The following is a 27,990-nucleotide window of genomic DNA, read 5'->3' on the forward strand; positions in this document are numbered from 1 at the left end:
AGAGAGGAGCAGTGCAGGGGCTTCTTAGAGCTGTGAGGTGGCAGGTGCACAGTGCTACCCTTGCAGAGATGACTTACAGTCTGTTCTTTATTTAAAGTTTAGACTTTATTAACTACAGTGAGGCTGGTTACCCTATCCTCCTGGCTGGGAAGGCTGGGCCCTGAGGGAGGAACCCAAAGCTAGCCCCACTGGTCTGCTTCCACTCCCATCTCCCTCCAGCTCCTCTAAGATGATCACATGATGAGAATCTGCTTTGAAGACACGAAAGGCTCCATTGAGGCTCCCAGAGCCTGCTGGTAGTCCTGTAGAGGGACTTCAGAGCAGGCTGGAGCTGTGAGCTGACCTCTGTGGATGAGGTCACATAGAGTGAGGATCAACTTCTTGAACTCATCTGTGGGAGATGGGAGGAAGTGAGACAGGGAGGCGACAGTTAGTGCTGCAGGCAGGAGCAGGTGCTGAATGCCAGTAAAGTCTCAAGAGCTGGGCATGGTGGTACAAGTTTATAATCTCAGCTACTTAAGAGGCAAAGGCAAGAAGATTTCAAGTCCAAAGCCAGCCTGGGAAAAACTAATGAGACCCCGGCTCAAAAACAATAAAAAGAGCTTGTTGGCTAAAATAGGGGTCTTGCTAACTTTTTGCCTTGGCTGGCCTCAAACCACAATTCTCCAAATTTTTGCCTCCCAAGTAGCGGGGGTTAATGGTGTGAACCACTGTGCCCAGCCCTTTTTGGGAAGTGGCATTTCCCTGGGTAAGCCTGTAGCTGAAAGTTGGCCTGAAACTTCAATTCTCTTGACTTAGCCTCCTGAATGCTGGGATTCCAGGTTTGTGTCACTATGTCCAGCCTGCTTTCTTGGTAGTCTTTCCTACTGTCTGTTAGCTCCTTAGGATAAGGGCAGTAGTTTGTGTGTGTGCTGGTACTGGGGCCTGAATTCAGGGTCTTGGGCTCTTGATTGGCTTTTATTTTTATTTTTTTTGCTATTGATTGATACTCTATCACTTAAGGCATACCTCCACTTCTGGCTTTTTTGCTGATTAACTACAGATAAGGGTCTTGTGGATTTGTGTGGTTGGGGTGGCTTTGAACCATGATCTCAGATCTCAGCTTCCTGAGTAGTTAGAATGATAGGTATGAGCCACCCATGCCATGCTGCTTATTTGATACTTAGGACTAGTCCAGTTTAATCTAGCTGCTGACTATAGCTATGGCTGGAGGCTATTTTCCTTTATCCTATTTTAGGGCTGGCAGCAGATCACACTGTGGGGCTCAGAGCAGCCGTTCGCTTTTGAAGTAATGCTAGGCACTGCTCTCTCCTGTGATCCTTGGCATAAGACCATCATCTTACCTGGACCATGGTTCTTCTTCCATTGGGACAACCAGAACCCTCGAAGTCTGAGGTCCTTAAAAATGAGCATGCTCTGTGGACACAGGGGAGACATGCTGGGATTCTGAGGTAAGAACTCTGGAGTAAAGCCTGAGCTTAGACAACTGCAGAGGCAGGGAAGAGGCTGTGGAGGCCTCTGGACCCTGGTCTGCAGGCATATTTCCCCCCAGCTTACCACAGAGGCTGTGACAGGCTGCTTGGCCATCCCCCCATAGGTCACCATAGTTCCTCCAGGCCTGCAAAATCCAGAGGGAACAGAGTGAGTGCAGGCAGAAAGAGACACTGAAAGAGACAGCTTGTATTCCAGCCCCGATTCTTAAACTTCGCTCCTAGAATCCCTAGGAAGGGTCAAAATGCAGATTCCTAGGCCTGACCTTTGACCTAAGGAATTATGAGGCAAGAAGTTATTTTAAAGAAAACAATACAGGAATGGGAATGTAACTAAGAGTTAGAGCTCTTGCCTAGTCTGTGTAAGGTCCTGGATTTGACCTCCAGCAACATAAAAACCACACACACACACACACACACACACACACACACACACACACACACCATTTATGATGATACACACTTGTAATCCCTGCACTCAGGAGGCTGAGGTAGGAGAGTCATGAGTTTGAAGCTAGTCTGGGCTACCTATGCAGTTTCAGGCTAGCTTAGGTATATTGAGAGACCCTGTCTCAAAACAGAGCAAAGAAAAACAAAACAACTAAAAAGTACCATACTCTCCAGAAGACCTGGAAGCTTAGCCAGGGCTAAGGACTAAGTGCTGGAGATGAGGGAGCCCCACAGAGACGAAAGCTAGGTTCAGCTTGCTCCATAATGCTTACAGGAATGTGACTTTGGCCAATGTAATGAAAATGGCTCAGGCCTTGTCTCCTCATCTGTAAATGCCCATTCTTTTTTTTTTTTCTTTTTTTTTTTTGCCAGTCCTGGGCCTTGGACTCAGGGCCTGAGCACTGTCCCTGGCTTCTTCCTGCTCAAGGCTAGCACTCTGCCACTTGAGCCACAGCGCCGCTTCTGGCCGTTTTCTGTATATGTGGTGCTGGGGAATCGAACCTAGGGCCTCGTGTATCCGAGGCAGGCACTCTTGCCACTAGGCCATATCCCCAGCCCTGTAAATGCCCATTCTAAATGTCAGTACCATGAAATAGTTCTACAGCCATGATGGGACAATGTAAGGGACAATGATTGTCCTTATACTGCAGAATATGTCCCTTTAGTACTCGCTGTCTCAAATAGGAGTGAGGATAATGTAATTTTAAAAGCTAATGAAAGTAATGGTGCTGTGGCTCAGAGTGGTAGAGTGCTAGCCTTGAGCAAAAGTGGTCAGGGACAGCTCCCAGGCCCTGAGTTCAAGGTCTACAACCGACAAAAAAAAAAAAGCTAAAAAAAAAAACAAAAAAAAGCTGGTGGCTCATGCCTATATGTAATCCTAGCTACCCAGGAAATTGAGATCTGAGGATTGTGGCTCAAAGCCAGACCAGGTGGCAGGAAGGTCTGTGACACTGTTATCTCCAAGTAACCACCACAAAGCCAGAAGTGGAGGTATGGCTCAAGTTAGGTAGAGCACCAACCTTGAGTGAAAAAAGTGCATGTATGTGTGTGTGCGCGTGCACATGTGCATGTACACATGTACACACACACAGTGCTAATAAGTGAGGAGCCCAGGTACTAGACTTAACCTTTGTTCCCTCTCCGAAGTTTGTTGCTCAAGATGACTTGAGGCACATACACACACACACACGACTAGTAAGTGAGGAGTCTGGGTACTAGACTTAACCCTTGTTCCCTCCCTGGAGTTTGTTGCTCAAGATACTTGAGGCACATTTGGGACAACAGATATAAGACTATAAACTATATAATGGGAGTTCAGACGCTGCTTGAGATGAAAACTTGGGGTCAAACCTAGCTGACCTTCCTACTAAGCCTTCCACAAGATGATTACCGACTCTGAGCCTCCTATTCTTTAAGTGTAAAATGGAGATGGGGGTTGAGTATAGCACAATGGTGGAACATATGCTTAGCATGCTGGGTTCTACCCTCAACACAAAATGGGGGGAAAAAAGAAATAGAAGGAGTGTGGATTAGTAGCCCTGGCCTAGGGGCTATGGGACAGTATGGCACTGTGAGTCAACTGCAACCCAGTTCTTTGGCTGGGTGGTTTCTCTGCCTGCCCTCAAGGCAGCAATATCTGCACTTGAGGGCTAATGAGTGCTCTCAATATCCTTTGCCTGAGTCATGGGGGAGGATCTGTACTAGTTGGGCAGAGTCTTTTCAGGCACTTTGCTCTTTAGCTGGAGAAATCTACATTAGAGGGAAGAACAGAATGTGCACAGCTAACCTCAGCAGCAGTGCTTCTTCCCCTCAGGTATGGGCGAGGGGCAAGAACTTTTATGTTCACCTTTCCCCTTGTACTTATATATGCTTCCCAAATGTTTGTAATAGGCACAACATATGTTTTAAAAGCCAATTTAAAAAACAACTGGTAAGGCTACCAAGTTCAGGCTCAGTTACTTTTTTTTTTTTTTCCAGTCCTGGGGCTTGAACTCAGGGCCTGAGCACTGTCCCTGGCTTCTTTTTGCTCAAGGCTAGCACTCTACCACTTGAGCCATGGTGTCACTTCTGGCTTTTTTTATATATGCGATGCTGAGGAAATGAACCCAGGGTTTCATGTATACGAGGCAAACACTTTACCACTAGGCCATATTCCCAGCCCCCTCAATGACTTTTAAAAGGGCCCTAGGTTGTAAGTCCTTGGCCATTTCTCTATGACAGACAGCGAAGTTATCTACTTCTGGGGTTCCTGGTAAAACTGAAGCTGGTCAGACCTTTCGGTCATTTACAGAGGACTTCATTTCCTTCTCCATGATGGCTCAAATTGACAGTTGGACCTTGTTACTTGAGCGTGGTACTCCTTGGTAAGAGATCTAGAGGGAGAGTGAAAATTGGACTTGCAGCCCAAGGAACTTACGCTAGGTGGCGCAGCAGCTCTGTGGAGCTTTTTCCACCAACACAGTTGAGAGCAAGCCGTGGAGGGGACATGTCCTGGAAAATAAGGAGCCTGTGGTGAGGGAGTTGCCACACTATGTGTGTGTGTGTGGGGGGGGGGAAGGAGGGGGGAGAGGGGTTGCCAACTGCTACAAACAGTATTTCCCTGAAGGATAGAGTGAAGGAAGTGGGGTGTGTCATGCCTTTGAATTTGCTTTTTGCTCTGCTCAGGGCCTTTAGCAATTTTGTCCTGTTAACCATTTTTAGAATCGGCTCAAAACTCATTTCTTCTGGGAAAGAACAGACAAGAAGCATCTACATTCAGTTTCGAGGAACTTGAGCTTCCTGAGTGCTCCTCTGTTCGATGTCTAACCTCTATCTTTATGAATGTTCTCCAAACACTCTTCATAGGCGTGTTTGGTCTCTCCAGATGTTCTAATTCAAGGACACTTAGGGTTTGCTTACTCACTGGGCCTGCTGTGGGTGAATGTTCTGGAAGAGAGATCTGTCTGAGGCCAGTCCTAATGCACCATTTATAACTCTTTGGTCCTAAGTCTGGATTCCTTATCTATAAAACTGATGGCAAAACTGGGCACCAGTGACTCATGCCTATAATTCTAGCTACTCAGGAGACTGGGACCTGGAGGATTATGGTTTGAAACCAGCCTAAGCAGAAAAGTCTGTGAGATGCTATTTCCAGTTAACCAACAAAATGTGGGACTGAAGGCATAGATGAAGTAAGTGGTTGTGTACCAGCTATAAGGAAGAAAGTCAAGCAAGAGTGCAAGGCCCTAAGATCAAGCTCTGATTCTAGCACAAATAAAAAACAAAACTGCTCACAACTACTTTGTAGAATGTTTCTAGGGGTTGGGAGGGAATGTGCTTCTTTCTTTTCTTCCTTCTCTGTGCCTCAGTTTCCTCAGGTCCTCTCTGAGTTCTAAGACACACCCCTTGTAGGGGTTAAAACTACAGATGTTAAGCAGTTGTTAACAATGCAGATCATACAGTGTTTCCTGAGCTTTGCTTCTCCTGCCTCCCTCACAGTACCTGGGCAGTTCGTGCACACTGTCCCCTGGCTAGGGGAATGGGCTTTATTCTAAGAATAGGCAAAGGAGGTGTTCACACAGGAGCAAGGGACTAGTCCCTAGCTTTTCTAAGTCAGCTATTTTTTGGGAAAAGGGCCTGCCACAAGGGGAACGCCCTCTTCCTAGGTACCTTGAAGAAGTTTTTTGTTTCAGGCTTCCTTAGCTCCTCCTCTGTGATGATGTGCTCGGCCCCCAGGTCTTTTAGTCTGTCCATCAGCTTCTGGATGTCAGGTCTGGAAACCAAACACAGTCGAAGGTACCTGGTCATACCTACTGGCTTTCTCTCCCCAAAGGCTTCTTCCACAGCTGGCAGAACCCATACTTATGTTTTGGGAAACTAGGATTGGGGTCCAGCCAGATCTGGAGCAGGGGCCAGCTATATAAATTACTCATGTCCCAACAGCTCTTGGCTTCATTACCTCACTGGCCATTCCAATTAGACAGAGCCAGGCTGAGAGATGTGTACATGTCTGCATATGTACTGGGACTTGAAGGCATGGCTTAGGTACTGTCCCCTAGGTTTTTGCTTAAGGCTGGCATTCTACCACTTGGGCTACAGCTCCATTTCCAGCTTTTTGATGGTTAGTTGGAGACAATCTTACAGACTTTCCTTCCCTGGCTGGCTTCTTACCACGATCCTCAGGTCTCAGCCTCATGAACAGCTAGGATTATAGGCATGAGCCACTGGCACCCAGCTAGTTTAGGTGAATCTTTAGCTCCTGACAGCTCATGGATGCTAGAAACCATTTGTGCCCAGGGAAAGTTAACCCAATTCCTGGTTTCTTCTGAAATGTCAAACTCAGTTTCACTCCTCTTTTCAAGGGGCTCTTCAGTGTATTGTGCAAACATACCTTTAGCCTAGGAGTGGGTACTGCCCTGTTTCTCTATCCAAGACAAATGATCATTTTTGCTAGTGTCATTGAGAAGACAGGAGCTGAAGTATTAATTCTAACACTGGACTTCCATGACAAGGCACAGCCACATTGTTAGGACAGAGAGGCTTAAATGAATTAGGTAAACAATGGAAAAAGTCTGTTACTAACTTGCACGTCTTCCTGAGCATGCTGCTTCCTCTCTGAAACTTCAGCTTCCTCATCTGTAAGAGAGATGACAAACCTGCCCCACCTCCTTCATAGCTGAGTTTAGTGCAAAAACCTAAGGGGACAGGGAACTCTGGCTAGAAAGTTAACAGGAAGAATAGCACACAGCTCAAAACCTTTCTTTCTTTCTTTTTTTGTGTCTTAAAATTTACTTATTATACACTTATTTGGGTTTTACAACAATTCTGTGAGGTTAGAATTGTACTTTATCCAATGAGTAGATGGAACCTCACAGATATTGATAGATTATAATTAGAAAAATTAAAAAGGAACAGAGAATTATATTAAAATCTCCTAGATTCTAATTTTGCAGCACAAGTACAATGGAAGGTATTAAAGTTTCCACAACTTCTAAAGCAATAGCTAAGTTTAATTAAGCATCCCATCATAAATAAGATGTTTCATAAACAATCTGACAATAAGTTGTCTTCTAAACAATGTATAAGAAATGCAATGCCATTCCTAGTATAAGGTCATCTGGGTTGCCCATCGGGCTATGGATCCTTTATTAAAAGAAGAAAATGGCCAGGGGTAGAGGCTCACACCTGTAATCTTACTTCCTCAGGGGGCAGAGGCTGGAAGCAAACACTTTCAGAAGGGTTTGAGAGAGTCTATGCCCAACTGAACACAAGAAAGAGCTGAACTGGAGGTATGGCTCAAGTTGTAGAGCTCCAGTTATGATGGGAAAATCCCTGTCCTAGCACACAGGTATGAGGATATGGTGGGAAAAGAGGAGGAGGAGAAAGAAAGGAGGAAGAAGAAGAGAGGAGGAGGAAGAGGAGAGGAGGAGCAGGGGAGAGGAAGAGCAGGGGAGAGGAGAGGAGTGGGAGGAGGCATATGCAATAGACTGCAGGGGATTATACTCAGCTCAAGTCTGTCCTAATGAGTCTTCCACATGTATTTCACAGTAAGAAAAGCACCATAAATGCACTTAATGTTTAGACCTCAACACATGCAAAACAAAACAGCTTAATGCTTGGATATAATGAATAAGTAATCCAAATAGTAGTTATTATTATTAAACTAATTAATGAGGGAAGATCTCCTCTCTCCATTGTAGGTTAGCAACTTCAGAAGCAACAAAATCTCACACTGAAGGCATGATTCAAGTGTGAGGCAGAGCTCAGGGCCCTGGGTAGTGGTAGATATACACACACACACAATCAAGTTTTTTAAATGCTAAAAAATATTTAAGTTGTTTCTAGGTGCTGGTGGCTCACGCCTATAATTCTAGCTACTCAGGAGGTTGAGATCTGAGAGTCAGGTTCAAAGCCAGCCCCTGCAGGAAAGCCCATGAGACTCTTATCGCTACTTAACCACCACAAATCAGAAGTGATGCTATGGCTCAAAGTGGTAGAGCACTAGCCTTGAGCAGAAGAGCCTAGGGACAGCATCCAGGCCCAGGTTCAAGCCTCACAACCGATTTGAGCTGTTACTTTAGGGAGGTTAGGCTGTTTGTTCCACATCTTAGCGAGTCCAGCAGTTACTCCTGGAGCACACACCCGGAGCTCCTGCGAAGTCCTGAACCAGGGGCCAGTGCTCTGACGTCTGTGTAAACTCGATTCAGCCATGTTTGAGTAGATTGGAATCCCCGCCTTGTCTTCCCTCCACGATGCTCTGTCTGTGGGGATGTGGGGTGGTCAGTCAGTGCTGTCACAGGTCCCGGGTTAAGTGATCATTTGCTGCTGCTCTGTGCTCTGAACCCGGCCGTCTCAGCTGTGGACGCCACCTCTGCTCCTCCGCGCTGACCCTTGGAGGCATGCTTCTGGCTGCCACCATCTTACACTGAAGAGCATCGGCCCCCTTGTCCCCATCGCAGGCAGCACTGAAGAGCAGGCTCTGCCAGCCCTCGGCTGGCCACAGGCGACTTCTGAGCTCACCACTGTCGGGGTCTTTAGCCCCCTGTGCTCCCCCGACCCACGGGAGAGACAGGGAAGGCACGCCCCGGCCCGACAAGCCAAGCAAGGAAAGGGTCGGCAGACTGCCCGCACCCAGCCCTCCCTCACTGGAGGACAATCATACGGCCTGGGAGCCAAGTCGGCGCAAGATCTCCAACTTTCTTTCTTTTTCTTTCTGTGCCATCCTGGGGCTTGAACTCGAGGTCTGGGTGCTGTCTCTGAGATTTTTGTTCATGGCTAGCACTCTACTGCTTGAGCCACAACTTCATTTCCAGCTTTTTTGGGGGTGATTAATTGAAGAAAAGAGTCTCAAGGATTTTCTTGCCCAGGCTAGCTTTGAATCATGATTGTCAGATCTCAGTCTCCTGAGTATATAGGATTACTGTACCCATCAGCTCAAACCCTTCCTGAATGTGAATTGTGGTTTTGAAAATAAAGAGCTATCCTCAATCAGATCTCCACCACTCTTGGCTATTTAGTAAGGGCAGCCTCCAACTCCTTCCTGCTGTCTATCCATCTTAGAGATCCAGGCAAAGACCACTTGGGCTTCATTTCTGGGGACTCATCTGCTTCAGCATCCAACTTAACTATCTGTAAAGTAGGCCGTTAGTTTACACAAAAGCACCATCTGGTGGAGATGTGGGCACCTACAGGATCATGAGGTGGAAAGGCACAAGTCCTGGCCTTGGAATTAGACCTCCCCACACACCTGTCTCGGACCACGTTGATAGTCCTTAGGCCCAAGGCTGCGGCGATCTGGATGACTGCTTGCCCCACTCCACTGTTGGATGCATTCTGGATGACAGAGTCCCCTGTGGAGCCAGGAAGAGACCGAAGTCATGCCCTCTAGACCTGACTTCGAGACAGGATTCCTAGCTTGGGCATGATGGAGACCTCAGGAGCCTGGGACCTGGTAGTAGAGCTTTTCAGTGGAGCACCAATAACACATCTAGCTTTGTTGTTTACTTATGGCATAATTTTATACAAACAGCTCAACTTTTGGGGCCTCTTTCTCATTGATTAAAAACAATCATACAACATCAACAACTAAAAGCATAGCCTACTAAAAGCAGTTGATTGTCACTGCACTACAGCACTGTAGGCCAGGCCCTGTACTAAGTGCTACACTGCAATGATCCAACAGTCCTCTAAGCCCTTTTTCATCTTTCAGGTGAGGGAAAGTGAAGCCTGGGTCTAGCCTTAGTTTGCCTGGCTAGTGCTGGACCTCAACCTTAGTGCTTTGAAGATGTGTCACATTTCATGGGGATAATGCCTGTAAAGCACTATGTGAACAGAAACTGCTGTATAAATGCTGGGCAGAATCCCTAAAACAAAGTTCAGCATTTTAGTGACAACACAGGGATGGTGTCTATCTTGTCTGGCTTTGTATCCCCAAAGCTTAGCATAGCTCAGTGCATTTTTGCTGGGTGACAGCATTCTATCCCAAGCTCTAGGGAATGTGACCTCTTAGCACTTTCCCAGATCCTACTCCTCGGGAGACTTCAGCACATTTTCTAGGAACCCAGACATTTTTCTCAGTAAAAGCAACACACTCACCTAGGTTAGGGCCTGCTGTTCTCCTAGAGCCTTCCCCAGAAAGTTCCCATGACTGCAGAACCAGAATCTAGTCACATCTGGTGGGAAATCCCTCGCCTGCTACCCATGTCCCCCTCCCCCCAACTCCCTACCTGGCTGTAGTTGCTCGAAGTCCATCAACATCCTGTAGGCTGTACAGGGGTTGACACCTAGGGTTGCAGCACTCTGAAGAGGGATGTCATTGGGAACTTGGATCAGCGCTTCCTCGCTGAATATGGCCTCTGTCCTCCAGGTTCCTGAGTCAGAGGAAGGGCAGAGCAGTGAGGAGGGACCTGCACACCCAACCTAGGCCTCCTTCCCAGCTACATGAGCAGCTAGGGCAGCCAACTTCAAGTAATGTTCAAAGGTGGGAAAGTCCTCAAGTCTCTTTAGATGCCTTTGAGGGCTATGATAATATTATAAGGTTGTTTGTGTTATTTCCACTTTAAAAATGTTGTAAGAGGTTTGGAGAATTTGCTTCTCTAAGTTAGCATTAGAGTTAGCTCATGTCATAGTGCAGGGGGCTGAGGACCTCAAACTCTGGCCTCTGAGAAGCCCCCTCTCCTCCACCTTCCTTAGATTCCTCATGGGCTGACTCAGGAGATTACAGAAGACAGTGTCAAGGTGGAAGCCAACAGGTTTGACACTGGCAAAACTGACCTCCCCTGTAGCTGGCATACAAATCATTAGAGGAGATTAGAGGATATGAACAAATCCTGTACCAGTGGAAAGAAATGACTGTTACCCCAGTGCACATTCTAGTTTCAAACCAAAGCAATGCAGAATTTCAGTACCAAGAAAACACTTGAGTTTTAACACCCCCCAGATGTAACCCCGTTATCTGACATGGACGAGACTGATGGAGAGACGTGCCTATGCCCACCTGGCCATGTGAGTAGGGCTGGAGTGCGTGCTGCCTGCACGAGGCTCTGGACACACACCTTCACTTTTCTGTGCTTCTTTTTCTTCCTCGCTTTTATTTTTAAATAAGATAAATCTTATCTAACTTTATTTTTGCCAGTCCTAGGGCTTGAACTCTGGGTCTGGACACTGTCACTGAGGTTTTGTGTTCAAAGCTAGCCCTCTACCACTTGAACCACAGCTCTACTTTTTACTTTTTCAGGTTAACTGGAGATAAAAGTCTCAGACTTTCCTACCTGAGCTGGATTTGAACTGTGATCCTCAGGTCTCTGCCTCCTTAGTAGCTAGGATTATAGGTGTGTGCCACTGACACCCAAATTTGTTTTTACTTTTTGGCTGTGGTTTGACCCCAAGATCTGGTACATTGTGGACAAACATTCTATCACTGAGCTATACTATACCCATTTTGCTTTAACAGCTATAGTCTCACTATATTGCCTCCTTCTCCCAAGTAACAAGCTCTGTGCTGTTATATCTCTTACTTCCACATTAGTGTGATAAAACAGGTCAGAAACAAACAAGTACATCTAAGAATTATTGAGACAGTAGCAGTGGAGTTACTTTAGGTGGGAGTCAAGGGTGTCTTTTCTGAGGAGGTGACAGGTTAGGAGGTACAGGATGGAGATGCTATAACAACTTGAATATGAACATGGAACTGGAGAGTCTATACTGGAGGAGTGATGGAGGGACAAGGCTGATGGGACTGTCCATGTGGCACAGGCTGGAGGAATGTCATGTGGATGTTCCTGATCATGAGTCAGGATAATCATGAGTCCTATTCAGAATTGGGACATCCACAAATATATATATAAACAGATGTACATAAAAGAAGCCTAAGTGCTGTGGAGCCATATTTATGTGCTAAAGTTTGGATCTTAAATGTTCCCCAAGGGTGCATGTGTTGAAGGGGTATTTCTGAAGGTGGTATTGGGACCCAGGCCCTCTTCTTATTCTTCACTTCCCAGCTACCATAAGCCAGCAGGCCCCCTCTGACACGTGCTCTTACCTTGATGTCCTGGGTTGCTATAGGCCCAAAGTAATATGCCTAGGCCAACAAGTCATGGACTGAAGCCTTAAGGACTGTGAGCTACAACAAATCTCCCCTTTCTGAGTTGATTTTGTTACAGCCATAGAAAGTGATTAATATACTGCTATTTCTTTTTATTCCATCCCTCTCAATTTTAGTAAAAAAAAAAAAAGCTATTTTCTAGTTCTAGATTGATGCTGCTTATGGGTAGCAAACAGCCTACTGTCTGAGAACACAGGGCTCAGGACCCCAGGTGTGGAGAGTAGATTTATTTAGAATGAGAAATCTCTGACAAGCTTTGAGGGGGATGGAGCTCTGACATCTTTTAAGATCACTAGGTTGGGGACTGGGAATATGGCCTAGTGGCAAAAGTGCTTGACTCATATACATGAAGCCCTGGTTCAATTCCCCAGCACCACATATATAGAAAATGGCCAGAAGTGGCTCTGTGGCTCAAGTGGTAGAGTGCTAGCCTTGAGCACAAAGAAGCCAGGGACAGTGCTCAGGCCCTGAGTCCAAGCCCCAGGACTGGCAACAAAGAAAAAAAAATAAGATCACTAGGTTGCTGGGGGGGTGGGGTGGGAAAGACTAGGTGAGAAGGTAATATGGGAGACTGGGCAGTGAGGAGGCTTGTGCAGGGGATGAGTTCTAAGGCGACAGCCACTTAGAGAAGACTACTGGTGGTGGGGATGAAGCAGAATCAACAGGATCTGGTGAAGATGGGTGACAGGGGAGGCGCCTCTCACAGGCAGGAGGCTGTTTGAGGAAGATGTAGAGAGGATGGGCCTTGGAGCCAGACATCCTTGTCTCTGCTGTGTTCTCTCTACATCACCTTAGAGAAACTGCTTGGAGTCTTGTTGGCCCAGTGCGTGGTATCTGGGATGTCTCAGGGACCTGTGGACCAGGTTCCAAAGCTCTAGGTTGCCCACAAACTAGCCAGTTGCTGAGATCGTAACAGCATCTAGAATCCTGTCACCCAGCTGTGGAAAACAGAGGGTGGCCCAGGAATGAAAAACTGTGCTACATGAGGAGGGAGAGAATGGGGGCCCCAGGGACCAGGATTGGGTAGGGACACAGAAACACTATCAAAGGTCTTGCTAATCCTAGAGTAGTTTTGTGGCTGAGAAAGTCAGAGATGGTAAAGGATTCTTCTGGAATCCAGGGGGTACTTAAGCATTTTTTAGGCTTCAATTAGCCCAGCTGTCAAATCTTCATACATTTTATGCCCTTTTATCTCAGAGACATTTATTGTACTCAGTGGGAAACACCTAGTGTAGGACTCTCCACGTATGAAATAAGGGTGCTTTCTGTGTCACCTTCTGGCACAGCAGTGGAAATTCAGCCATTGACATGATTTCTAGGGCTTAGCAGTACCTCAGGAGTCCTACACCTCTCTAAGTGCTCAGATGGCTGGGCTCTCAGTGCCAGGTGGGTTTGGGAGAAGGTGAAGCTATTCTTGGCATCTTCCCTGAACTAAGAGAAGGAGCTTGTTGTAAACATCTGTCACAGCTGTTTCCCTGTTTAGTACTTTTCTCTGTCCAGAGGTGTTCTTTCCTATTCTCTGAGCTGTCCACCACAAAGCCCACCCTTACAGAAGTGAACAATGACTCAACCAGGGAAACTGGGGGGGCCCAGCCAGTGCCTCAGGCGACTACTTCATGGCTGGGCAAGGGGTGAGATGGCAGATGTGGTTGTGTAGAGTGTGCTTATTTCTTTGTTCTCAAGGTGATGCAAATCTCAAACTGCAGGTGGTACATATCAGACTGGATTTCAATCTTGGTACTGCTCTTTCATGTTGGGTGATTTCAAGCACATTATTTAATCCTTGACATTCATCTCACCTGTGAAATGTGGAGTATTTACCTCATGTTGTAGGAATAACTGAGTTCATTTGTGTAAAGTGCTTATAACAGTGCCAGTTGCTCTTTCATGTTGGGTGATTTCAAGCACATTATTTAATCCTTGACATTCATCTCACCTGTGAAATGTGGAGTATTTACCTCATGTTGTAGGAATAACTGAGTTCATATGTGTAAAGTGCTTGTAACAGTGCCAGGTCAAAGTAGTCAACAGACAGTTGTTACTGAATTGTATCCTTATGTGGGAGACCCCATGAAAATTGGTGACAGGTTTGAACTCAGGGCCTGTGTACTTCTTGGCTTTTTTTTTCTTTGTCACAGCTGGTGCTCTACCACTTGTTGAGCCACACTTCCAGTCTAGCAATTTGTTGGTTAATTGGAGATGGAGACAGAGCATGAGCTGGTTTTGAACCATGATCTTTGAATCTCAGCCATCTAAGTAGCTAGGATTATAGCCACCAGTACCTGAACCTAAACTTTACTTCTTAACCTTTAGTTCCTTAAGTGTCTGTTGTAAGGACTAATTTGTATCACAGACTTTTCCTCAGAAACTATCAGGTGTTGAAAAGAAATACATACCAATGACTGTCCCTATACTCTTCAGCTCAAGGCTGCTCTACCACTTGAGCCACATCGCCACTTCTAGTTTTCTGGTGGTTAGAGATAAGAGTCTCATGGACTTTCTTGCCCAGGCTAGCTTTGAACCATGATCCTCAGATCTTAGCCTTCTGAGTAGCTAGGATTACAGGTGTGAGCCATTGGCACTGGGCACTAAAGACTTTTTATACCTGAAAAAAAAAATCAAGCTAGGCTCTGGTGGCTCAGGCTTGTAATCCTAGCTACTCAGGAGGCTGAGATCTGAGGATTGTGATTCAAAGCCAGCCCAGGCAGAAAACTGGAAGTGGAGCTGTGGCTCAAAGTGGTACAAAGCCAGGTCTGGAGCAAAAGAGCTCAAGGACAATGTTCAAGCTCTGAGTTCAAGCCCCATGGACCGGAAACAACAACAACAACAACAATACTCCTTAGCCCTGTAAGGTCCTGCCTACTATGTGGCCTACTTTTACTTTTTGGAGCTTTTTTTATTTGTTTTGTTTTATTTGGTGTTATTAGAGTTTGAACTCAGGGCGTGTACTTGCTTGTCTTGCTTGCTCAGCTAGTGGTTTACCAATTGAACCATACCTTCAACCTGACTTTTTGCTTAGTTTTTGAGATGGAGTCTTGTGGACTTTTTTCTGTTTAGGAAAGCTAGCATCAAATAAACAAGCGTTGAATCGCAATCCTCTGGACTTTAGCTTCCTGCATAGCTAGGATTACAGGCGTGAGCCACTGGCACCCAGCCCCTCTTCATCTTTTTAACTTTCTTCTCTTTCTTGCAACCTTCTCCAAGTGCAAATCCTCTGCTGGAGCCACACTGGTTTTCCACCATTTCCCAAACTCACCTCTGTATGGGCTCATTTCACATTCTCTTTATTAGATGATTTTTGGCTCATCTCCACCTAGTAAAACCCCATCCATCAAAGTCCTGTTCTAATGAAGCCTCCTCCACGATGTTTTTTCTGACCCCTCTCTAGGTCTCTTTGCCTCTCCCTTGTTCTAGTACTCTCTTATACACACATACACATAGAGGCACACCTCTACTTCCTGTGTACTTGGAGCACTCCCTTTATGGGTTTACAGACTTCTTTATGCATTTACAGAATTCTTCAATTAGAGTGGAAGCTCCTAGGGGGTGGGGCCTATTTGATTTGTATTCTTCAGGAACTTTGGAACAAGGGCTTAGGGATGCAGAAATTCAGAGAATCACTCCCATGAGTAGGAGCCAGGCAGATGAGAACACAGGGTTGGCCCCTCCCAGCCCTATGAACTTACTAATGCATCCCACATTACTTAGTTACACTAAGCCAATGGACAGGAGTCTCCAGAATGGGCAAAATACCACCTGGATGAATGAAAAGGCTGTTCACACCTGGGAAAACTCACCCAAACCGGCATTTGCTGGGATAACCCAGTCTCCTGGCTGCAACCCAGTAACACTGCTGCCCACAGCTACCACCTGCCCGATGCCTTCGTTCCCTCCAACAGCAGGTAGCTTAGGAAGGAAGCCGTAGTTCCCTGAGGGAGAAGAGCACACATGGTCACCCATTCAGGCCTGGGTAGTGAGAGGACATGGACTTTGGAGTTAATCAGACCTGAGCCCACCTAGGTTTTGACAAGGTATCTACCTAACCAAGCCTGAGCCTCAGTTTCCTGTCTAGGAACCAGACAGTTTCCTGTCAATCCTCTTTCACACTGTTCAGACTTAGGAGGAAAAATAAATCCCAGGGAGGAGTCTGGCATATCCCAGCAGTTTCTCAGGGCTCAGTTTACTCCCCACTGCACTCTTCCTGCCTGTCACAAAGCCTAGGGTCCTAAGAAGGGAGGTCAGAAGGGGAACACTGTGTAGCCAATACCTCTGGTGAATAGCGACTGCTAGTCACAGGAATGTCACACCCACCACACCTAAGAAGGGACGGAAATGAGGTGGCAGCAAATTAATATAAGCTCCGGAAACCAAGGTTACCTTGGATCATATTTATGTCAGATGGATTGATAGGGGCTGCCAGCATCCTCACGTGGACGTCTGATCCTCTCACTGCAGCCAGCTCCAGGTTCTTCAGTCTAAGCACAAAGCCAGAGAGAGACAGACGTTAATGTCATCCAGGCGAGGCTGAGTGTCTTTCGCTCAAATCATTTCCCAAAGTAGGTCAACATGTCTGAGATGCCATGTGTGCCCAGAATTTGGTTCTGCTGGGAGAGTTCTGTGCTGTTCTGTACTGTAAGAACAGCACAGGGTAGCAGGGTATGGGCTGACATGAACTGTAAATGGGTCATCCTTATGATACTGTCCCACTTGGGGACAGAAACAGCAAAAGCCTTTGGTAGTCTCGCCTGACTATGGCTTTTTTCAAAATTTCTTGGCTCTAAGAATCATGTGAAGGAAATCACCAATACAGATTCCTAGGACCTAGCTCTGGTGCATAGAACCAGCTTCTCCAGCTGAGTGTGCTGTAAGCCGTTCTAAACAGGCACACTAGGGAAGCCATGGCCAGCACTTGTCTTCCATCTGTTTGTCTTATCAGGACTAACACACACCTATGATAGAGGATACTGTCCTTGCAGTAGAAGGTGGGGGGACGGAGGATGGTTTCTGCACCTAGGAAGAACTTCCTGGTGACTGCCACTAATACTGCAGAATGATGTCCTTTCTGGATAGGGATCCTGGTCTGTCTGAAAGTATGCTAGAGTGAGGAAACTTAGGAGAAAAGTTCCACCATGGGATGGCTGGGGCATTGGCGGCAAATTTCTTTTCTACTCTAGGCCTCTACTTCCCCACTGTTCAATGTGGTGGGAATGGGGATTTGGACTTGATAGCTTCCATCAGCCTCTCTCACTTTAAGTTGTTTGTTCATGATGGGCCCTTGACACTATGAGACAAGCATTGCTTGCTGTGCTTTATGTGTACTTGCAGCAAAAGCTTCTGAGGGAGGCCTAGTCACAAGGTCCATGTTACTTTTTTTTTTTTTTTCCAGTCCTGGGGTTTGAACTCAGGGCCTGAGCACTGTCCCTGGCTTCTTTTTGCTCAAGGCTAGTGCTTTGTCAGCTTCAGCCACAGCACCACTTCTGGCCATTTTCTATATATGTGGTGCTGAGGAATCGAACCTAGGGCTTCATGTATATGAGGCAAGCACTCTTGCCACTAGGCCATATTCCCAGCCCCCATGTTACTTTCATTATTTTTTAAAAAAGCATTTTTTCTTTTTTTCTCTCTTTTTCTGGCCAGGTATGGGGGCATACATTCCAATCCCAGTACTCAGGAGGCTGAGGCAAGAGGATGGAAAATTTGAAGCCAGCCCAGGCTACACAGTGAGACTTGTCTAAAAAAATAGAGCCAAGGGAAATTTGCTAGTCAGACTGCATAGTTACTAGATAGTGTGGCCCTGTGACTCTTTTTTTTCTCTCCTGTACTCCAGACTTTAGGCTGGTAATGCTTCTCTCTGCCCATATGTATTTACTAAGTAATGCTGCTCTCATTTTTTACTTACCAAAGCCATATAAAACTCCCAATTAGAGTTTCTGTGCATGGGAATCACAGCATCATCACACCAAATTAAGGCAATCTACTCTCTTCCTGAAGAGATCCCACCTCTTAATTAGACCTAAGGCTTGATCATGGGGTACAGTGTGATTCTCCAGAAATGTTTTGTACTGATAGTGATAATGGAGGCAGGTACTTAGGTGTTTCTTACACACTGGGTCCTGTGCTAAGGGCTTTAAGTCCATGATGTAATTTATGAGGTAACCTTTCTCCTTGTGTGAGGTTGGAAGGAGGCTGTTCAGGTGGCCCGTAAGTGGTAGGTTTATATAATTACAAAGCCAGTGCTATGATTGACACTGCTCAACATCAGAATCCTGAAATGAGTCTGGGAAACAGACTCCAACATGGAGTAGCGATGGGGAATCTCACAGAAAAGACAGGCCATGTCTCACCATGAACTGAGAAACAGCAAGAAACAAAACCAGAAAATGCTCTACTAGGAAGTAGAGTATTGCCAAGGACAGAAAGAAAGGGCTTTTGAAAACAAGGGAAGATTGGAGGCATGTTCCCGTAGCTAAGGAAGGGAGTCCTCACGTAGAACTGGAGCTTATAGAGTGCTCAGGCACCCTGCTAAGTGCTTTCCTAGCCAGCCTCCACACCAGCCAAAACAGTTTTCATTCTGTTCTGCTCTTACAGGGGAGGAACAAAGACACAAAAGAGGTAAATAACTTGCTCCTGGCCACTCACAGCAGGAGGTGCTGATCTGAAGTGATCCAAGCAGTCTGATGTTAGAAAGTCACCTGCTAAGGGGTCAACCCTAGACCAAACAGAAGGCAGTGAAAGGAGCCCCATGGGGAGGAATGGTGTTGACCCTGACTGGCAGAGGTAAGGGTGATCAGCAGGTGCCATGGCCTCCCTAACATAGGAAAGGAGGCCCTCAGTGAGGTGTCTCTGGGAAAGTGTGTATTAAGTCTGCATTCCTAACAAAAATCCTGCCCAGAGCAAATAGATTTTGGAGTGGCTGCCCCTTTGAATGAATTGTACTGCTTTTCTCCTGCATTTTGACAGATAATCAGACTTTTTCTGTAAGCTGACAAAGTCTATGAGCTCAAGTTGCTTAAAGATATTTTTTTCCCCTGCACATTTTCTACAGGCACCTGCCCCAGCCAAGATTTTCATTTGCGCAGCTTCTCCAGGAAATGAGAAATTCAATTCACCCTCAAGACTGGCTCAGACTTTTACCTCCCCTATGATATCTCTGACCCTCTTCCTGGCTCTGGTTTTGTAGTCTGAGTATGTGCACATGTGTGTGCACGTGCATGTCAACATCTGTACCCACTCTTTCCTTGTTAAGTCTCTGAGCTCATAGAGGGCAAGGAATCTTTAGTTTTACCTTAGTGTAACAAAACTTTTCTTTCTTTCTTTCTTTTTTTTTTTGCTAGTAATGGGGCTTGAACTCAGGGCCTGAGCACTGTCCCTGGCTTCTTTTTGCTCAAGGCTAGCACTCTACCACTTGAGCCACAGCACCACCTCTGCCTTTTTCTGTATATGTGGTACTGAGGAATTGAACCCAGGGCTTCATGTATATGAGACAAGCACTTTTACCACTAGGACATATTCCCAGCCAACAAAACTTTTCTCTCCACCAAAGTGCCAGTCACTTGGAAGTCAGGGGAGGGGGGCCTCTAGTCACAGGCCATCACCTATTTTCACTTGCTTTTCCTGGTTCTAGGCTGCTCAGAAAAGCACTCCCAAAGGGCAGGCTCACATAAAAATGGAGATTATCTTTTAACAGTGTTTTGTTTGGGCATACAAATAAAATGTTCAGTAAGATTACACTTCTTAAAAATCTAGACTACCGGGACTGGGAATATGGCTTAGCAGTAGAGTGCTCACCTTGCATGCATGACGCCCTGGGTTCGATTCCTCTGAACCACATAAACAGAAAAAGCTGGAAGTGGTGCTGTGGCTCAAGAGGTAGAGTACTAGCCCTGAGCAGAGAAGCCAGGGACAGAGCTCAGGCCCTGAGACCAAGCCCCAGGACTGGCAAAAAAAAAAAAAAAATCTAGACTACCCGGCTCCATGGGAATGCAGGCTGACCTCAGCACACAGGTGTGTGGTGCAGCATGGATGTAAAGGGATACCAGTGGCCAGCAGATAAGCCTCAGACCCTTGCTGGGTTAAAGGAGCCAATTTACATAAAGATTTTGCCACAGCACCCAACACACAGGAGAGGTTGAAGAAATGACAGCTCTTATCAGTGGGAGAAAGGTCCAAGGAAATGGTGGGAGCAGTTAGCTAGTTGTGAAAAGAACCCGTCACTGAAATGAAGACTGCATCTTTTCAGACAGTTTAAGAACATTGAACTCAATGAATGTTTAGTGACAGACCCAGTGCTAGGTTCTGGGCCAAGAGGTCTGCTGATGAACACTTTAAGATCATCTGCCCAGGAGCTTGTTGGTATGAGGACCCACATAGAGAAATACTAGAGTTCTGACAAGCTTTAGCTTGCAGTACTCACTGAACAGCTAAAGGAGGAAGAAACATAGAAAGGCTCTTTGTAAGAAGAGATAGCTGGGGCCTGAAGGATATAGAGAAGTTTGCTCAGTAGACTGAAAGAAAGACCTTAATGGACTGGGAATGTAGAAGGGATCAATAACCTGGAAGCTGGCTCTGAACTTGGGATCCTTCTGCTTTAGTCTCTCCAGTGCAAGGAAAAATATTTGTGCAGCAGGATGTCCAGAATCATTTGGATATGTGATATTAATGTTACAAGGTGACCAATTATGTGTGAGGATGGAGAATAGACAATGCTCTGGGCTAGATATAAATGTGTTTATATATGTGTGTAAGATAGACAGGAAGAGTCAATTTGGAGAGGGTGTTATCTTTTTTTCTGGAGGGGGAACTCCTGGAGTTTGAACTCAAGGCCTTATGTCTCATCAACAGGCACCCTATCATATGAGCCATGCCTCTAGCCCTGCCTTTTGTTGGTTGTTTCGGAGATGGAGTCTAATGGACTTTTCTGCCTGGGCTGGACTGCTATCCTCTGGAACTCAGCTTTCTGAGTAACTAAGATCACCGGAGTGAGATACTGGGACATGGCCAAAGAGGATGTTTTATCAGAAGTTTAAGGCAGGAAACATGAAGGATGGACACATAGCAGATGATGCTCTGGGCTAGACATGAAGAGCAGCAAGCTAGCTGTGTGTAGGTGGAGACTATAAAAAGTAAAAAAAATTCTGGATCATTTTGCTGGACAATAAAATGATAACTAACACTGATGGTGTTCTAAGTTTTAGCTGTGATAGTTATCATTTTACAAACAAGATGTTTCATAGTCCTCTAAATGCTTGTTATAGTCTGTGATCACACAAATTAAAAAAAAAAAAGAAGAAACTGAGGCTCAGAAAAGGAACATAAGAGAAAGTGACAATTCTTCCTGCTGAGCTACACTCTGAAGCTCAGATTGCTGAATGCTGCCAGCATCTACTAAGCTGTTTGAGAAATTCTTCAGGGAGACATGGTCAGGTATTCCCTGGGATCCAATTTGGGAAAAGTGTGCCCGCACAAGGTCCCTTCTTCAGTGCCAGATTGCACACCAGGCTGAGAAGTCTTTGCGTCAAGGAACCCACATGGCTTGACAGAAGCCAGAGCTTCCCAGGCTTAGCCTGTGAACACAATCTTCACAGATCAACTTGCCCCAAACATCAGGGAAACGGTGCACTGAGCTACAAATTGTTCCTGGTTTTGGTCTGCCTTCTGTGGAACTCAGCTCTCCCTGCCAGCTGAGATTCACAAGTGGGCGGAAGGTGTGTAGGGAGGGGCCAACTAGAACTGAGGGCATGGAAATGGCAAGAAGCTGCAAACACAGCAAGTGGTGGCAGGGGCAGGCCTGACATGCTGCATGCCTGGGGTGAGGTATGTTGGTCCAGCTGCATCTCACCAGGGAGACCAACCCCAGCCTGTCATCAATACCAGACACTGCTGTTCCTGTACACAGTTCTACAGCATCAAGGACACCGCTCTGCTGAGACAGGCAGAAATATGGGGGTTTTCCATTCCAGGAGCAGGACCTCTCATGCAATAACAGCAATTTCTTTCCTGTTATTCTTTTTTTAAGAACTTAATTTAACAAAGGAAGTAGTGGAGTGCAAATGAGGCAGCAACCACAGCATGACTGTAAGTCACCTCCCCAGTATGGCTTATGTCCTTTCCCTGTGTGTAACCAGGAGGGATGCCTTTGTCTTCAATCAATAGATCCCAGCCCAGATAAGGTCACAATGGCTCCTTTGAGGCCGAGGCTGTACACCTGTGATGCCATATGAAGTACAAGGGAGACAAAAGCAGGCAAAAGAAAGAGGCTTTTGAGAAGGGGAAAAAGAGGCCAGTGCCTTGGGGACCAGCTCCTTTCTAGCTGCCATGTAAGGTGGGCTCTGCTGCACTCTTTCTGCCTTCCACATTTAATTAGCAGTCACTTATACTTTTCCTTATCTTCCAATATCCTGTCAATATCACTGGCAAGAACAGCCAGAGCATTTCACTGACCAGAGACTTTCTCATCTTCCTAATAAGGAGAGCCAGGAATGTGTCCCATTGTAGGGTACTAAAGAAGGTAACTGACACCCAAGTGGCTCTCCCGAGTCTGTTTTCAGTCCCCACAGTCACCAAGTTGCCCCTTGTGACTCTAAAGTGCCCTGTGTGCTGAGCAGCTTGTTCTAAGCTTTTACAAATTATAAGCAGGGAAAAACTGGGTGGTGGTGAGGGAACTCACAGCTCACCACTTCTTGCTCTTGAGTGGGGAATGCTGGTGGCCCCAGCTGGTGGGGATGTGAAGAAATCCTTGACTCTGAGGAAGGGCTTCTTTCCCTGAGCACAGCTCTTTGTGTAAGGACACAGGTCTGTGTGCCAGCACAGGTACCTGGGCCTCTTCTGGCTTCTCTGCTCTCCTTCCATTCAGGGCTCATCTTTTGGCATAATTGCTTCCCTGTCCCCTTCTTTCTTTTTTAAAGACACGGTCTCAGTATGCTGCCAAGGCTGTGCTTGAATTCCTGGACTCAAGTGATCTTTCTGCCTCAGCCTCCCAAATAGTCGGAACAACCACTGGTGAGTGGGTAGTCCAGCATCTAATTCACTTTCATAGAATTGTCAGAGCTGAACCATCAGAGAGGAGGAAACATTTTTCAGTTTCTTGGATGCAGTACTATGTTGGAATGATAAAGCCTGCTATGCTATGGGTATTAAGTGTTCTCCAAAAAGTCTGACATGTGTTAAAGTAGCAACACTGGGGGGGGGGGGGTGATAGAACCTTTAAGAGGTGGAGCCTAGTGGAAGGTTTTTAGGTCAATGAGGGCTGTGGCCTGGTCTTTTCCTCTCTCTCTTTTGTAGACTCTTGATGGAGTGAGTAGTTGTGCTAAATGCCCATGCCCATGTGTTACATCATTACAGGCCAAAAATCAATGGTGCTACTTGGGTCATGAACTAGACCCTCCAAAACCCAGAGTTACAGTGACAGTAAGCTGATTAATAAATGGCACCTTGTCTTGGCAGAAGTGTTGTTTGAAGAGAATGGGGTAAAAAGGTTCCTGAGGTATAGAGAAAAGGGGCTATGAAGGTCTGTTATTGGCATAGAAGTTGCAGGGGATACTGCACATATGCCCACATTTACCACTGCTGACACAGTGACCAACCCATTTACTTCACTGAAGAGAGTGCAGACTGGAGTGATTTCCTTGTTCTAATAACTAGTGGCCAGGGTAGGATGAAATATCCAGAGCCACAGTGTGACCTCGTATCCTCTTTATGTGCCTCTAAAATGAGCATCTCTCTTACCTCACCCAGGGAGAGAAGGGCTAGGAAGCATGCCAGACAGTGCAGGAGTTGCTAGGAAAGGGCAGACAGGAATAATGACTTGGAATTGCACAGTGGCAACATTCCTTTCAGAGGCTCTGAACAGAGAGGAAAAATCCCAGCCCGTTGTGCATTTCCTTGGAGGAATGCAGGCAAAAATGAGGAAACTGGAGGAGGATGTGTCCCTGAACTCCTCAGTCTAGGGTAAAGCACAAGCTCAGATTGGAAGATAACACTGGAGTGTTCCAGCTGCTATGTAGTGGCTGGAGTGTGAATCCTGAAACCTCTGGCTAGTTACTGCCAAACAATCCTGTAGGCACATTCCACACAGGTCTATGTATTGAGTACACAGTAGGTGCTCAATAGTGTTGAATGGAAATGTCACATTTCATCTTCCCTCTGAGCATGCAGCTTCTGCTCAGAACATTTCTATATTTTCTCTCCTCAGGTACTGGCTAATCAGATCCCCTGTGGGATTCAGATTCCTTGTCATCAGCAGAAATATTCTTTCAGGTGCCTACTGTACACTGAACACATCCTACAACAGTACCTAAACACACTGGGCTGTGATGACTTTTCTATGGGATCTGACTGGGATTTCCTGAGGGTAAAGACCATGAATTATGTCTGTACTCTCAGTGCTTGGTGTAGGCCCTCAATGATCATTTATGATCATGAATAAACACTGAAGCCAAATGTTAATTTTTTCAATATACTATAATTTGTGGTTTCAAAGCCAAGTTAAGCTTGGCTCTAGTGGCTCATGCCTCTCAGGAGGCTGAGATCTGAGGACTAGATCTAGGACAGGCAGGAAAGTCCATAACACTCATCTCTAATTAACAACCAAAAACTGGAAGTAGAGCTGTGGCTCAAGTAGTAGAACACCACCCTTGAGTGATGAAGCTAAGGATAGTGCCCAGGCCTTGAGTTCAAGCCCCAGTACCAAACAAACAAGTTATATGTGCAGTTAACTGTTTTAGACACAGATATCAAATGTAGAAAGAATTCCTGAGACTAGAATGCCCTACAGTAGTAATTCACTATCTACATGTCGTGGGCCCCTCACCTGCTCCCCTCAAATTTTATTTGGCTTAAGGCAGAATGGAGATATGTCCAAGGGTTTTCCAGCTTAGTTTCACCTGTAACTGCAGCAGGCAGTGGAGACAATGATCTGGATGCTATTTTATGATGGCTTCAGGATGTGAAAAGGGCAGGGGACAGTGGCTAGTACTTCTGTCCATCCTACACTGGGGCGATCCTTCCTATAAAGTGAAGTGCTCAATCATTTGAATGATTTGTAACTTTACTTTCTCTTACCTATTCTCCTAATTTTATACTCCATCTCATTCTTTTTTTTTTGTCAGTCCCAGGGCTAGGACTCAGGGCCTGAGCACTGTCCCTGGCTTCTTTTTCTAGTACTCTACCTCTTGAGCCATAGCATCACTTCCACCTTTTTCTGTTTATGTGGTGCTGAGGAATCGAACTCAGGGCTTTGTGCATGCTAGGCAAGCACTCTACCACTAAGCCATTCCCAGCTCATCCATCTCATTCTTAAAATGATGAGATGATTATTTCTTGCTTCTTTATGATTGAGGTGTTAATTAGGTCATTGCCAAGAACTTTTAATGAAGGACCATTCCAGCTGCATGATCCTGGGCAAGTGCCTTTCAATCCTTTTGAGCCTTGGTTTCCTTACCTGTAAAATTGGGACAAAAATGTCAAAAGTGGATTCTTTTCCCCGTTTGGTTGTAGGGCTTCAACTTAGGGCCTGAGTGCTATCCCTGAGCCTCTTTGTGCTCAAGGCTACTGCTCTACCACTTGAGCCACAGTACCACTTCTAGTTTTTGAGTGGTTAATTGGAGATAAGAGTCCCATGGAGATTTTTCAGCCCTGGCTGGTTTGAACTGCGATCCTCAGATCTCAGCCTCCTGAGTAGCCAGGATTATAGGTGTGAGCCACCAGCGCCTGGCTAGATTATTTTTGCCTGTCCTGGGGGTTGAACCCAGGGCCTAAGATTCTTTTGCTTAAGGCTAGCACTCTACCACTTGAGCCACAGCGCCTCTTCTGGCTTTTCCTGTTTATTAAACCACATTCCCAGTCCTGGATTGTTCTTGTTTGGGCGGGGATGCCAAAGATTATTCAGGACCTTGTGCATACAAGGCAAGTATTCTACCTTGGGGCTATTACACTCATTAGAGTAGAGGTTATAGCTATAACACGTGGAGAACTAAGTCTAATGCTTATTATATAGTGGGTAGATAATGAACAAGTACGCTCACACTTCTCTCTGTAACACGCTGAGAAGAATAAAATTCTGAAGAGATTGTCAGAAAAATAAAAGAGAAAGGCAGTGAGAGCTCTCAGAGAATCTAGAACTCTGCACAAAGGACCATGGCTATGGGCACATCTGAAACTTCTAGGATGTTTGTAATTTCTAAAATTGGCAGTCCAACTTCCTGTAGACCAGCAGTTCAATCCTCTTTCCTTCCCCTTTTGTTCCCAGAATGCAAGCATTATCTGTTGGACTCTGGGTAGTTCCACGGCCCTCCAGATATAACCTGATCTGGATATCTAGTCACTGGGATGGATGATGAACACCTGATTCTTTCTGTGACATTGTGGTTACCCTAAACCTCATGAGATATGACCACAATGAGAATCCAACAAAGTTGTTTGAATCTGAGTTAGAAGGGAAATGTGTCCATTTGGGACACAGGAAGAATTATTGTTTGCTAAGCATCTATCCACAAGGCATGGGTTCTCCACTGTGGCTGGGCAGGATCAGCGTGCACACATACACAAACACAGCAGAGCCTGAAAATTGTTTTTAAAAATACCACAGCTAACTGACTTGGGAAGTCAAAATTGATAACTACGTTTTGTGGCAGTGTCAGGTATGGAACTTGAAGGAGAACATAAAGTCACACACAGGAGACGAGAAACTGCTTCCCCCATTCCTCCCAAGTGGTATCTGCAGACTTACCAGTCTCCTCCAGCTTCCCTAATTCTCTGTGAGGAAGAAACCAGTTGAGAGGGCAGCTGCATTCAGCTGTAACTCCACAAAAGGTGCTTACCCCCCTCCCTTTTTGAGACAGGTTGAGACTGTTTCCCAATCCTTCTGCCTCAGCCTCCAGAAGGCTGTGATTTAAAAATAGTTCTTTTTTTTTTTTTTTTGGCCAGTCCTGGGCCTTGGACTCAGGGCCTGAGCACGGTCCCTGGCTTCTTCCCGGTCAAGGCTAGCACTCTGCCGCTTGAGCCACAGCGCCGCTTCTGGCCGTTTTCTGTATATGTGGTGCTGGGGAATCGAACCTAGGGCCTCCTGTATCCGAGGCAGGCACTCTTGCCACTAGGCTATATTCCCCAGCCCCTAAAAATAGTTCTTTAAACTAGGCCAAGGTGCAGACATAGTGTCATGGGTTGGAACTCACACGAGAGGAGTAAAAAGTCATGGATTTCAGCCCCTTGTCTAATTATTTATTAGCTGTATCACTTTGAATAAGTTTGCCTTACGTAAAATGGGAACAAGCTAGTACTTATTTTACAGTAGTACTTATTTTACCCAAAATGAATGTTAAAGTATTCTGAAAACTCCTTCTTGGGGGTAAAAACAAAACAAAACAGAAAACGAGGATAAAAAGTTAGGCCAGTCTGTTAGACTATGTTCAGATTCCGACTCCACCATTTTTTGGCTGTGTGCGAATCTGAGCAAATGATTTTACCTTGGGGCCCAGTCTACTGATTTGCAGAAGGCTTATAAATCTGGCAATTAAACCGGCGCAACCATTTAGACAATAGTATATTGACACAATAGTAGATCACCAAGTACTAGACTGCTTTTCGGGTCTTCAGCTACTCGGAAACAGGGCCCTTGAGAGCTACCTCACACAGGTCCCTGGCTCCCCGTGTCTTCCTGGGCCCCGGTGCCTCCCTTCCCGCACCACAGCCCGTATTAAACCTCTCCACACACGCAGCCCCGTCCCGGTTTCGGCGCCGGCTCTTACTCGACGACCTTGGCTGGATCCCCGTGTTTCCCATAGACAAGCGCCCGGACCCGGGAAGGCTCGGTGGAAGCGGAGTAGGAGGAGGCCGCACGACCGTGGCGGAGCCAAGCCGTGAACAGCCCCCGCGGCAGCCGCGCCCGGGCTCCCGACCCTTGCCAGGCGCAGTAAACCCACATGCCGCCAGCTGTACACACACGCAGAACCTGGCGCTCCTGGAGGACGTCAT

The 27,990-nt window shown here is 46.2% G+C and overlaps 1 protein-coding gene across 1 annotated transcript; it reads right to left on the reverse strand.

Annotated features, from left to right (window-relative positions):
* Positions 1-27,966, reverse strand: Mecr (mitochondrial trans-2-enoyl-CoA reductase). The gene is made up of 10 exons (XM_048350695.1): positions 27,765-27,966; positions 16,399-16,496; positions 15,819-15,950; positions 10,145-10,288; positions 9,166-9,268; positions 5,589-5,691; positions 4,357-4,430; positions 1,558-1,618; positions 1,344-1,416; positions 1-391 (listed from the first exon to the last, which is right to left on the reverse strand). The coding sequence occupies exons 1-10, from the start codon at positions 27,938-27,940 to the stop codon at positions 234-236; spliced, it is 1,122 nt and encodes a 373-aa protein (XP_048206652.1). The 5' UTR covers positions 27,941-27,966; the 3' UTR covers positions 1-233.
* Between the last annotated feature and the right edge of the window lie 24 nt (positions 27,967-27,990).

This window comes from Perognathus longimembris, chromosome 7, assembly GCF_023159225.1.
Source record: "Perognathus longimembris pacificus isolate PPM17 chromosome 7, ASM2315922v1, whole genome shotgun sequence".
In the NCBI taxonomy this organism is placed as follows: Eukaryota; Metazoa; Chordata; class Mammalia; order Rodentia; family Heteromyidae; genus Perognathus; species Perognathus longimembris.

What these genes read in the sequence shown, in the direction of transcription:
- Mecr (XM_048350695.1), bottom strand. Translation starts at nt 27,940, where the DNA reads ATGTGGGTTTACTGCGCCTGGCAAGGGTCGGGAGCCCGGGCGCGGCTG. An exon ending in GAGCTGCTGCGCCACCTAGC is followed by an intron (nt 1,619 to 4,356) that starts GTAAGTTCCTTG and finishes TGGATTTTGCAG; the next exon opens with GCCTGGAGGAACTATGGTGA. An exon ending in GAAGAAGAACCATGGTCCAG is followed by an intron (nt 392 to 1,343) that starts GTAAGATGATGG and finishes CATCTCCCACAG; the next exon opens with ATGAGTTCAAGAAGTTGATC.